General features: G+C 41.8%; 1 protein-coding gene across 10 annotated transcripts in view; it reads left to right on the top strand.

Annotated features, from left to right (window-relative positions):
* Positions 1-13,099, top strand: part of LOC108247401 (echinoderm microtubule-associated protein-like 6) — an 81,993-nt gene that overhangs the window by 64,222 nt on the left and 4,672 nt on the right. For 3 of the 10 annotated variants that reach the window (XR_005232677.1, XR_005232678.1, XM_037973703.1), the window contains exons 30-43: positions 1,210-1,336; positions 4,260-4,274; positions 5,572-5,580; positions 6,997-7,075; positions 7,168-7,297; positions 7,543-7,641; positions 9,631-9,651; positions 9,964-10,137; positions 11,193-11,401; positions 11,529-11,686; positions 11,830-11,944; positions 12,031-12,219; positions 12,333-12,505; positions 12,833-12,995. Coding sequence is in view for 6 of the 10 variants with exons in the window: in XM_037973703.1 (XP_037829631.1) it covers positions 1,210-1,336; positions 4,260-4,274; positions 5,572-5,580; positions 6,997-7,075; positions 7,168-7,297; positions 7,543-7,641; positions 9,631-9,651; positions 9,964-10,137; positions 11,193-11,401; positions 11,529-11,686; positions 11,830-11,944; positions 12,031-12,219; positions 12,333-12,505; positions 12,833-12,995 (1,661 nt within the window). In the remaining 4 variants the exon portion in view is untranslated. Of the gene's footprint in view, positions 1-1,209; positions 1,337-4,259; positions 4,275-5,571; positions 5,581-6,996; positions 7,076-7,167; positions 7,298-7,542; positions 7,642-9,630; positions 9,652-9,963; positions 10,138-11,192; positions 11,402-11,528; positions 11,687-11,829; positions 11,945-12,030; positions 12,220-12,332; positions 12,506-12,832; positions 12,996-13,099 lie in introns of those variants that run through there. The other 7 variants (XM_037973705.1, XM_037973704.1, XM_037973706.1 and 4 more) reach the window with 7 other exon arrangements.

The raw sequence follows: 13,099 nt of genomic DNA, 5'->3' as shown, positions 1-13,099 counted from the left end.
TTGGATTGGTCTCTCACGTGACCCCCAGTTCATCTCTTTGTACTGAGGAAACTGTATGTCCAACTAAAATAGTCACAACTCCCCAAATCTTTACCCGATTTTCACACAGTTTGGTTTGTTACAAACAGCAGAGATGTAGTTACGATACAGGATGTTTTCACACATTTAAAATATGTGCTATCATGCTAAAATCCTTTGTTTTATGATCTTTACACAAAGACAGACATATAGTATGGCATATTAATAAATGTATAAATCAATACATTTCATATTTTAATAAAGACACAAGTTTGATTGTTCATTTAAATTTATTTCACACTCTTACACACACATGCAGGTTTTTTAAGGCCTGGAAAAGTAATCTTTAAAAACTCCAGGTCATTCCAGGGTCTCACACTGCCCTGCTTTAACTGGGGCTGGAGAGCTGAGCTTCACTTTCAGGGAGAGAAAGGTCCACTGGAAGCTCTCTGCAGCTTCTCTGCGGGTTTCTGTGTTTCTTGTTGCTACAGACTAATATAAAACACATAATTCTTGAAAACAACTTCATTAAAAACAACTTGAAAAGGTTTTAGTATCTCACAGTGAATTGTAATAATAATTCTAAACATGCAGAGAGAACTAACAGGTAAAAACAGGTCTAACAAAGTGTGATATTAACTTTAGAACCTCCTGAAATCTGTGTTACTGGGAAACCTTCAAAATGTAAAGAAAGAAAACAGACAGAGCTAATGAGAGAGGAGCACCAGTTCCTCCTATTAGCATTTCGTTGTTTGCCGAATAAAGTTAGCTATGATGATATAATGTTATAAATGGCCAAATCACTTAAATTATGGTTTAGTCTTACTTGTGAAAGGTAATCCCACGTGTTTTAAAATCCGGTCAAAGCTGCTCGCTCTGCGGTTACTCCTGTTGGCTCTTAGAGAAAGGAGAGACCCGTCCAACATGGCGGCGACGCAGGATGCGCTCCGGGATGTAATGAGGCGTCTTTATGTCTGTTGTTGGTCCGCTCTGGTTTGAAAAAGAAAAGTGTGACGCAACAAATGAACTGGATGCTGCTTCCTGAAAATATATCCACACTGCCTCTTTTTTTTTTTTTTTTGGTCACGCCCCCCCCCCTTGCAGGAAGGTTTAGGTCCTCAAAAATAATTAAAAAAAACGAAGGTAGAGCTGACTAATTTCTACCAATTGTGTGCTTGTATGCGATTAAAGGTTACGACAGCGATGTTGCCCGTGAGAAAACGGTGGAGTACGTGACTAAAATGTACGCCGTGAGCATCAGAGAGATGAGAGGCACCAAACCTCACCAACAGCTGAAGGAACTGTCTGCTGAGGAGAGGTACGAACACACAAACGAACGCAGAGTGTGTAACCCCGGTTTAAAGCTGCACCGGAGATCCTGACACGTCTTCAACAAGCCGCAATTCAAAAAGAAGGGGAAAAAAAAGGAAAAGAAAATTACTTATTTTTATTTAAAGCAACTTTCTGACATAGTTAACTCCACACCAGGACAAAAAAACTGCAGTATTAGATGCATTATTAGGTAAAAATATACTTTAGTAACAAAAATGACCTTCACACATTTAGTTAAAAGTTTGTATTTGTGGCATTTGTCAAAAAGAGAATCTAAAAAGTCTGAAAAGGCAAGTTCAAGAAGATATCTTTATTTCCTGGTTTCAGTCATTTAAACAGCATCTAACTGATTAATAATTATCTGATGTACTATTAAACATCAGTCCCTTAATGTCACAGCCCTCCTTAAAGCCTGACCCTGTTGCAGCTTTAAACTACCGTGTGTGAGCTGTTGCTTCGACTCGATCTGGGCTTTTTTCTAGTATCGCAGCTCTAGGAGAAAGTTAGCTGAAGTACGCATCAAACATTGGATAAAACGCCTCTTTTTGCTCTCGGTGAATGTGCTTCACGTGTGCGTCTGTCTGCACCTGGCATGCGCAGCTTTGCATGATGCGTGAACCCCTTGCCGATGGTCCATTTTAAGAAAAGTGGCTGCGTGTTTACTCATGCTAACAAATAGTGGGCGTAGTTTCAGTGTTTATGGTCGGGAAACACTCAGCAAAGGGCGCCTTAAAGGTAGAAATGATGTCAATGTGTGGCAAAATTATAAAAATGATAAAACTATAATACATCAGAGAATTTGGAATTGGATAACCTTTTTTATGTGTTCTATATTGGGCTAAAAATTCACTTTAAATGAAAAGACAAACAAACATTTTCTAAACCCCATTTTTCTAAAAAAGATTGAAAGTTTTTCCAGTTTCTCTAAATTTGCCTCAGTGCTTAAAGAAATTGTATTTTCCACAACAGGAACCCTCACTCATAACTAACATATCTAAGCGCCATCTTTGGAAAAGTTGAACAATTATAAACTGCAAACTAAAAAAATGACATGTATCAATTATCATAAAGGATGAAACTGGATTTAACACAAGAAGCACTCGTTTTCTCACCAATCATCTGGTAGTTTTAAGAAAAACAAAGTCTTGCTTTTTTTTTTAACTCGATAAATCCATCTGATTCCTCAACTTAAACCACCTGTGATGTAGGAGATAACAGCATAGTGAAGAATACATCAAAATTAATAGTATCCATGATTGTTCTCAACCTCCATACTTTTTCAATGAAGTAAATCCAGTTTTTAGCCAGAATATTCAGAATTTAATTTTAGTAGATTGGTAGCTCTATAATTGTCACACGTGTATCATTTATTCGCTAAAAGTTTGCAGTAACTCTTGAAATTACAGCACTGCGTTCCTCCAAAACCAGCCCAGATCAGAGCACAGGTGAACACAAGATGGAGGAACCCGTTGTTCCTGTGATGGCGCTTTTTTTCACCATTTGGTCCGGACCCCTGGGGTTGTTTATAAAGCCAGAATGGAGTCATGTCAACACGTTTTTCCAGACATGCTGGTAAAAAATTTTAAATACTGTATTTTAATACAAACCACTGCTTTTTTTTTTCTTACTCTTGTATTTTTGATATTTAGATTTAGGAGGTAACATCATGGTCTGGGACTGCTTCTGTGCTGTAGGACTGAAGCCAATTATAGAAACCGGCTCAGAGTTTAGAGACCCGGGATCAGAGCAATGATCCTCCAAACACTGGTCCAATACAAGCCACGGTTTTTTTCCCCAACCTAACCAAGTGGTTGTGATACGTGTTAGGTTTAGGAGGCAGCGTCAAGCTGGGGACTTCTTCCGTATGGCTGTAGGACCATAAAACTGCAGCCAAACATGGAAAGAGGACCTGAGCCTGGAACCATGGTCCAGTGGTCCAATACCAACCAACCATTTCCCTAAACCTAACCAAGTATTTACAATGAGTAAATCTAAGGAAGCAATGATGTGAAGCCTCACTTCAGGATGATTGTTTCATTAGTTGGTTTCTAACTCCCCCGGCTCCTGAGCTGGTGCTCTGAAATCAAAGGTTTGAGCACCTTGGGAGTCCATGATGGTCCTGGAGATAAACCGTTCTATACTGGACCCTCCGGAATCTCCTGAAGGCTTGCAAAATTTCCCTCTCTTACACAGTCACGTGTAAGGTTGGTTGTCTGGACGTTCATGGCGATACTAACAGATTATCCTCATCTTTTATTAGAATCAGTTTAAGGTAAAACCAATCCATTGTTATCTCTAGGTTAAGTTCTACGCAGCTCAAATTTTGATCCAATGTTAGTCTTTTCTTGCAAGTACAGCAAGCAAGAGGTTTTTTTAAATTTATTTTTAACTTGTTTCAGATCTAAACGTATGATTCTTTCATTTTAAAAGACTTCTGCATTTCTACTGAGGTGTGTAGTTCATCACACAATTTCCGAATAGTTCATTCAAAACTCGGACTCCCCACTTTGTTTTTGTTTTTTTGTTAATTTTGGGGCTTAGTGTCCCGGGGGCCTGATGGCGCCCAAATCCACTTTATTTCTGCGAACTGTTTAGTTCGAGGCTTACTGATTTAAAAAAAAAAAAAAGAGTGTTTCCTGATTTTTTTTTTATTTTCCTGTCAACCTAATGTAAACACAAAATGTGTTCTCAGTGATGCACACTGAAACTAAAGCACTCTGGTTTATGGATCTTGGTTTTAAAACTACAACCCATTAAGTTCCTGTAATGGAAAAGGCTTGAATGTGTCCAAGTCTGGCTTTTGTCCTTTTCTGGTGCCCCTACTTTCTGAGTGTTGCTGCTCCTCTCGGGCTCTGCTTGTAGAAACCCTTTAATATTTGTATTGTATTTTAACTTGCATTCCCCTGGAGGCAGGGCATTGTCAAGTGAGTATAACCTGATATTTTCTATTTCGATGATTGTCAGACAGTGAAGATGTAAACGGGACCAGTCTACTTAAATCACAGCTAATCTAAAATCTAAAATAAATTTTAAATCAATAAAATTAGCACTTGTCTCATCACATTCACCAAGGAACCAAGACAGGCAAAAGTAACGTTTTATTTTTTAAGAACACTTAGTTATTTTTAATATATTTTGTTAGTACATCTATATAACACATCACTGAGCTCAGGGCCTCATTTCCTGTTCAATGGAAGAAGGTTGGAAGCAATCAGGTATATTTATAGTCTGACATCTATAGAAAACAGTGTTTGTTTAGAAAGTCATGGTCTCACAGAACTTCGGACGTCCTGGACAGATGGACGCCAGTCTGAGCAGTTCCTAATCATCCAGTAGCTGGACTGGGACATTCCTATAGTAAAGCATGGCAGTGGCAGCATAATGGCCTACGGTCTGGTGCTGCAGCAACAGAGATCCTGGTCGGAAGTGCAGATAAATGCAGAAAGTTTACTCAGAGTTGACAGACCTGAGACTGGGACGATGGTCCACCTTTCAGCCAAGCCAGCATGTCTTCAGGATCAGTCTAGCTGCCCTTAACTACTTCCTGTTTCAAGAAAATGGCTTCTGTTGAATATGTCACAGGAAGCAGGTGAAACCAAATGGAGCGGTTCTATCAGAACACTGTAGATTTTGATCTTCATTGAACAAGTCAACAAGTTCCACAAATTCACCATGTTTTTGTGTCCATCGGTATTTTATCTGTAACTTTCGGCGTGTACTAGTTTGTGTTGTTGAAAGTTCTCTCCATGTTTTTCGCTGCTCATTGGTTACTGACACACACACAAAAAAGTTATCATCCATGTCAGTAAATGGATCCCAAAAACATGAGTTTTTTCCCTCTTGGTTATATAAATGTAAAAACATCCTTGCAGCAGGGTGTTTTTTTTTTTGTAAGGTTTGAAAAGCTAGAATACAGTTCTAGTTAGCATGTTTCAAATGTGTGCATGACAACACAGTTAGCTGCGTTAGCATGTTAGCTTGACAGCTAAAGAATTCACATGAGCAGCATGTTAGCATTTTGTTAGCATGTAGCCACAGCCAGTCCCATGGGAATCTCTGAAAGGCATGAGGACTCCATGCTTGTGCGTTCCTGAACGTGTCACTGTACGTGTAGACATGCGTACAGGTGTGTGTGTGTGTGTGTGTGTGTGTGTGTGTGTGTTAGTGAGTGTGTGTGTTTTCTAAAGCTCTGTACCTCGGTTCTGTCTCTCTGCTGTCCAGGGGATCCAGGTAACACCTGTCCACCTGTGTGTGCACCTGCCTGTTACTGTTCGACTCATCATTCTGTGTGTGTGTGCGTGTGTGTGTGTGTAACACGCCGTGCACAAGCTGTAATGAGCCTTTAATAATCTTTATGGTAATGCAACAAGTTTTCAGGTGTTGTAACTGAACCTGTTTATGAATAGTTTTTTTTTATTTACCATGAAAACTAAATGAGTAATCAGCAGTTTCCAGTAGCTGGACTGGGACATTCCTTGAGTGAAGCACGACGGTGGCAGCATAATGATCTGGGGCTGCTTCTGATCTAAAGTAATCACTAATAAACTCATAGTTTGTAGTCGTCTCTATGCCCTACTCTAAATATTTTCTTAATTTTTCGCCATTTATACAAAAATCTCTAAGATGCCCATGCCAGAATGTGCACAATGATGGCAAATCAAAATAACAGAGAAATAACATTTTTAGTTTGGCTAAAGATTCTCACAAAACTCTTTTTTTTTTCTTTCTTTGATATCGTTTACGGTTTCTTCTCAGTTATTAAAAGCTTCAGCACATGATCAAAGTTAGGTAAAGAGTTGTAAAAACAGCTCCATTGTTGTTTTAGTTTCTAGCGAACAAAGTGATGCTCAGTGTGGTCGTGAGCAAAATAGGGCTGCCAGATTATCATTTTTAAAAATCTCCATAATTTTCGTCTAGAAATATCAGCTTATTATCACCAAAAAACAATTAAAAATTACAATACGGCTAAAAATCTTTGATTTTGTGGATTGGGCTTTATTGGGCTGTTTTCCATTCGTGTTGTCAAAGTTACGTCACCAGAAGACAACGGAAGCAGAAAGCTGTAAATGACAGCAGCTTCACATGGACTCTTAAAATCTATGTTTAAAAAAAAAGGGGGGGAAGAAAAGCAAACGGATGTAAAGAGCTGCCTTTATGCAGAAGGCAAAAGGGATGCATGTGCTAATTACAACAGAGGATGTGGTCTTGTGGCCTTTAGCTACTGTTTTATTCGACCGACTGACTTAAATAAGTTCAACTGTCGACTGTGAATTTAAAATGGTGAACTGTGAACATGAAATAGTTCATCTGTATTTGTGCTAGCTGATGGTTTTTTTTTACATTTTTGTGGGGTGTGAATCGGTCTTTATTGTCTCACCTTTGTCTGAATTACCTCATGTGTCTTTCTACTGTCTCTCCTTTCTTACGCCTGTCTCTGCTGTCCTACATCTCTCTCTGCTGTCTCGTGTTTGTCTCGACTGAACAGTGAGGGTACCTTTTGTCCCTGTTGTGTCTTTGTCACTCACACCAGGCCGTCCTCCACCTGTCTGTCTTGGGCAGCTGTTCTGAGCCCAGATGTTGTTGACTGATGGTGTATTTGTGACTCTTTGATTGATTGGTTGATTCGTTAATTGATCGACCCCTCAGGCCTCCAGTAAGTCGAGCGGCGCCGCAGCCTGAGAAGCTCCAGAAGAACAACGTGTCCAAGAAGAAGAGACTGGTTGAGGTATCTCTCTGTCTGTCCCTGAGGCCGTGTGTCTCGCTCCGTCGCATCCGTCCTCACCTTCCTCCCGTCTCCTCTTGGTCCTCTGCCTGCAGGACCTGGTTCTGGATCACATCTTTGGTTTCCGGGGCTTCGACTGTCGCAACAACCTCCACTACCTCAATGACGGCACAGATATCGTCTACCACACCGCCGCCACTGCCATTGTCCACAGTCTCAGCAATGGTAACCACGACAACACGCACTGTACGCTATACGCAGAATCTTGGGTTTTCAAATATTTGTGAATGAACTTTAGTTTGCTGTTCAAGACTGGTGAGTCAGATTAAAAGTTTTCTGATTGCCTGAATTTTGACGTTAACATCATGAAATCTGATTCTGTGCGAAACACAATACACAGTATGTTTACATAAAAGCTGCAAAGGAAAACGAGAGAAAGTTTGATAACAGGAGGGAATTACTCTCTGCAGGAACTCAGAGTTTCTACCTGGAACACACAGACGACATCTTGTGTCTGACCGTCAACCAGCATCCCAAATACAAAAACATCATCGCCACTGGACAGATCGGTATGCTGAGCCTTTATTTACATATTTGGGACTCTTTTTTTTTTCCTGCTCTTTGTGCATGGCTGTGTGTTTTTCTACTAACTTCACTTTACTCTTGCTTTTCCCTCCTCCGCTTCCCGTTTAACCCATCTGATTTGCTTTTATTTTTTGGAATCCAACCGACTGAGCTCCCTGACCCACAAGAAACTGGGCAACAAGTCCAAAAAGCGCCAGTAAAGGGTGATGTGTCTGTGCTGAGCATTAATATAAGCCAAGAAAAAGACACAATAGTGACCAAACGTATGAACATTTATGTTCAATATTTTACCTGGTGTTTTTTTATTCAAAGTTATCTAAAAACGAGGACCAATAATTAAGCTTCAGTGTAGGAAATAACCCTGGTGTAGCATTAGGAGCAGGTCCAGAAGTGAAAAAAAAATGAATTAGTCATATTAAGGCGTTATGGTATGAGATCAGATGTTGCTGCCACTAAGGGTCAGTGGTGGGCCTAGGTTGAACAAATCTGGTCGGGTCTGTGGTGGTCCTGTACTGTTGGTCTGCTGTAGAAACAGATCCAGCTGACAGGTGAGGTGAAACTAGTTCAAATGTTAAGGCTGTCCACAGCAAACGTTGTGGAATTTAAGATCATGCTAACTGTTGATCAGTCAGCAATTAATCAACATTACCTCTAAGTTAGTTAACGTTACCTCTGTGTTAGTTTTTTGAATTATTGAACATTAATCTTGCATTAGTTGAACACCCATAATCCTTTACTCTGTGAAGACTCAGACCTCCTTGTAGCTACAGTATGTCCAAGGCCTTAGAGATGTTAGGAAAGGAGGCGTTCAATCTTTGAATATATGAGTCTTCCATTGATTCTCGAAGGGACCCTCTCCTCCGACAGACTTTGGCAGCTCGTTCCACCATCGTAGAACCACAAATGGGAACACGCTGAACTAACACTGCCTTGTTTGTAGGGAATGGGAAGTCCAAAGACATTCCTGAGAGGAGCCCAGTGGTCAGGAAGGATCATCAGCCTGTATGACTGAGTTTAAATATCTGACCCAGAAGTGTCTCTGTACGCAGCATTAGGGGTTTGAATCTGATTCAGTAAGGAGCGAGGGGACACGGGTCAGCAGTTGAGCTGAGAGATAACCATAGCCTGTACCAAGAATCTGTACCGGGCCAGGAGGCAGCTACAGAGATCAGCTCTGCTCTAAGTTGTTTCAATCACCTCTACACAATCCTAACTGTAGCCCAGGCATGAGGCCGTCATGACTAGTCCAGCTTCAAATACTCAACAACCAAGACCATGCCAGTGAGTGTTGGTCCCACATCATGGATACTCTGCCACCGTGCTCCACCCAGGACCCTGATGTGCTCCCATCTTGATTCTAAACCACCATAATCTTGCTACTGACGTTTTGTAGATGCTCAAAACCTTCCATGACCTATCACACACCGTACCGGGTGCCCGCTGTGTTTTTAATACACACCTGAAGAGCTCACCAGTACCCTACAAAGACCGTCCACATTCTGATGTTTAATGTCGCAGCAAAGTCTTCATCGAGGGTTTTAAGGGGGCCGTAGTGTAGATTCTACAACAGTAGGAGAAGGAGGAGGTTGAAAAGCTTTGGTGGCTATCACATTTAATGGAGATGTGCTACATGTTAAGATTTATACTTTATTCTCAGTTAGAGGTGTAACTAAAAAGATGTACAATGACCATTAAAAGCAAATTAAACACCTGTTATACAAAAAAAAAAAAAAACAGGTCAGTAACACTAGACTGTTTAGATGAAATAGTTTGTTTAAAACTATATGATGCAGAATTCTAAGATAAACTGTGCTGGGATAAAAAAAGTAATATTTTTAATGTGACTCGTTTCTTCCTTCAAGACATTGGCCTGTTTGAAACAGGTCATTACGGGTTTTCATTCGTTTTTGTTTTGTTTTGTTTGTGTGTTTGGGCTGGCCTCATTTGCCTCCATCGCTCTCCCAACACATCAGGTGACGTCAGTGACCTCCCAGGTAAAGCCAAAACCAACCCCTCCGCCTCTCCCATCACAACAAGCACCCTGAAACCCAAAAGGCAGCACATTATTTATGAACGGCAAGCTGCACCAGCATCAGTAGAATTAAAACACAAACACTCAGTGTAGCTGTAAATTTGATTTAAACTCGTCATTTTTTGTTGTTGTTCTAACGCTGGTCTGGATCTCAGGGTGTTTGTCGGCTGCCCTTGCCCTCGAACTGCTCCGTTTGCTCTCGTTTTTACCGTTTCTGTGACACGTGTTGGCATTAACACCCCGTGACTCAATCCGCGCGATCATCTCCACGCAGGAACCACCCCCTCCATCCACGTGTGGGACGCCATGAGCAAGCAGACCCTGTCCATCCTCCGCTGCCCGCACAGCAAAGGCGTCGGCTACCTGAACTTCAGCGCCACGGGGAAGCTGCTGCTGTCTGTCGGAGTGGAACCCGAACACATCATCACTGTGTGGCGCTGGCAGGAAGGTCAGACACACGGCCGATCAATCAGTCAGTCGTTCAGTAAATTGATCCCAAGCACTGATGAGACGGTGGTCAGTTTTATTCCTTTATTTATCTGATCAACAAAGAAGTTAAATGTCACTTCGTAAACTTAGAGTAATAGGAGTGCCACAAAGAATGATCAGTCTGTAAAGGAATAACAGTACAAATAGGGAAAAATTGAAACATATAATATTGAAAAAAAAAAATTATTGTCCCTAAAAGAACAAAATGACAGAACATTAAATATATTAAGTAATTTTTGTCCATGCTTACATAGTTTGTTTTCATTTATGCATATATTCTTCTATTGTGTCGTATTTATTTAGATTTCTTTTGTGTTTCTATTATTTTTTTTCTCTCTAACTGCATTATTGTCATTGCATTTAGTTTTTTCCCTTGGTTGATTCTCTTAACCAATCATATTTAAGCATTGTTCCCCTTCTTCCTCCAAAATGATCCTTAAAAAAATTGCTTTTCTCTGGAAACTTTTATTGATAAACATTTGCTTACAAGGACAAAAATAAGCCAGAGGGGGGAAAAAAGTAAAGATACTTACCTAAAAACACATTCATGAATTAATTAACTAACTGATTTAACAAATATATAAGGCACTCTGGATTATAAGACGCACTGTTGTTTTTTTGAGAAAATTAATGTATTTTAAGTGCGCCTTATAATCCAGAAAATACGGTACATTTAAATAAATTAGCAAACAAAAAATGAATTAAAAAATGTAGAAATTGAACTTGTAAAACTATTTTTTTTTAACCTGGATATTTTCTGTGAAGTTTTGTTTCCACGTGTATTCTTATTTTATTTATTTGTCTTCATAGTTTCACATTTATCTATGTATTTATTTTTTATTTATTTAATATATAACATCTGTAACTCCCATAAGAAGAAGCTGTTTTTAGAATTAAGTTGCCCAATTCTCCTTAAAATGAACGTTTGTTTCTAAAACTGCTGCTTGTGGCAATAAATCAAGAATGTCAGGTTAGCGCAGGACGAACAGAAACAGTGGCGTCCCCCCTTTTCAGGATCCAGAGTGTGCAGCAGAGCCGGACACCCGGACCGGATCTTCGTGGTGGAGTTTCGGCCCGACTCGGACTCCCAGTTTGTGTCGGTGGGAATCAAACACATAAAGTTCTGGACGCTGGTGGGTGGCGCTCTGATGTACAAGAAGGGGGTGGTGGGGACGGTGGAGAACGGCAGGATGCAGACGATGCTGTCCGTCGCCTTCGGGGCTGTGAGTCCACCGCTGTGTGTTTGTTTTTGTGTGAAGTGGGCCCCATCAGGCTGTGGATTTTACTCCGACCACGTGAGAACAGGCGGAGCAGCGGCTCAGTCCGGCTGACTTTTTTTCTTTTTTTCAGAATAACCTGACGTTCACGGGCGCCATCAACGGGGACGTGTACGTGTGGCGAGATCACTACCTGCTGAGGGTGGTGGCGAAGGCCCACACGGGGCCCGTCTTCACCATGTACACCACGCTGAGAGACGGACTCATCGTCACCGGCGGCAAAGAGCGGCCGTGAGTGACGCACCGGAGAACGGCTGCTTTACTGCGTTTTTGTTTGGAAGCCTAAACAGTCTGACATGAGCTGATGTGAAAATGACCTGAAGTGGACAGATGAGCTGTAGCTGATTCCAGTGGCTGGCTTTCTTTCTGACCAGGACCAAAGAGGGTGGAGCGGTGAAACTCTGGGACCAGGAGATGAAACGCTGTCGAGCCTTCCAGCTGGAGACAGGTCAGCAGGTGGAGTGCGTCCGCTCCGTCTGCAGAGGAAAGGTTTGTTTTCAGCTTTGTTTTTTTGTTGTTTGTATCATTATCCTTCTCTCTTCCACTCATTATGTCTCCACCCTCGTCATCTTCAGGGTAAGATCCTGGTGGGCACGAAGGATGGCGAGATCATCGAGGTCGGGGAGAAGAACGCGGCGTCCAACCTGCTGCTGGACAGCCACGGCCGGGGAGGGATCTGGGGACTGGCTGCTCATCCTGTCAAAGATCTCTGCATCACAGCCAGCGACGACGCCACCATCAGGCTGTGGGATCTCAGTGACAAGGTGCCAAAGCCTCGAACACACACTGAGACGAAATTACAGCCGCTGTGACCTGTCACCTGTGCAGCTATCAGACGTTCTTCACCGAATGGCGATTTCTCCGTCTGTTTGCTCAGAAACTGCTGAACAAAGTGTGCGTTGGCCACGCGGCCCGCTGCGTGAGCTACAGCGCAGATGGGGAGATGCTGGCGGTCGGCATGAAGAACGGAGAGTTCCTCCTCCTCCTGTCCAACACGCTGAAGATATGGGCAAAGAAACGAGACCGCAGCGCCAGCCTTCAGGACATCCGGTGAGCTCACAGTCGCACTTTAAACTAAGGCAAATGTCGATCGTTCATTAGTAAAAGCTCTTCTAGGCGAGCAGGAGAGGAGGAGCAGGCAGGGTCTGTTGGGGTTTTCAGGATGGGAGGGAGAGTGAACTATGATGCCTTTAAAAACGCTAGAAAAGCTAGATTCCTGATGATATATATATTACGGGCTAAAAAATAGCCATTAAAATTTACGCTCAATATTTGCAATGGAGTTATTTTTGATGCTGCACAATGGAGGACTCTTAAATGAATATATTAAATGTACTTGATATATTACCCAAGTCCTCTCTTGGTGTTTGTATGCAGCTTCAGTCCTGACCGGCGGTTGTTGGCGGTTGGTTCAGTGGAAAACACAGTGGACGTGTACGATGTGAGCGGAGGACCGGGTCTGAACCGGCTGGTTTACTGCAGCGACATTCCAGCTTTCATCCTGCAGCTGGACTTCTCTGCAGACAGCTGCTACATTCAGGTACCAACACACAAACAGGGTAAGGTACGGTATCGATACAAAGACAGGTACATGTACCAGCACAAAGACAGGTACATGTATAAATACAAAGACAGGTATATGTA

The sequence above is a fragment of the Kryptolebias marmoratus genome, linkage group LG22, assembly GCF_001649575.2.
Source record: "Kryptolebias marmoratus isolate JLee-2015 linkage group LG22, ASM164957v2, whole genome shotgun sequence".
Classification (NCBI taxonomy): Eukaryota; Metazoa; Chordata; class Actinopteri; order Cyprinodontiformes; family Rivulidae; genus Kryptolebias; species Kryptolebias marmoratus.
Note: the sequence above shows the minus strand (reverse complement) of the source record. Positions and strands in the feature narration are given on the sequence as shown.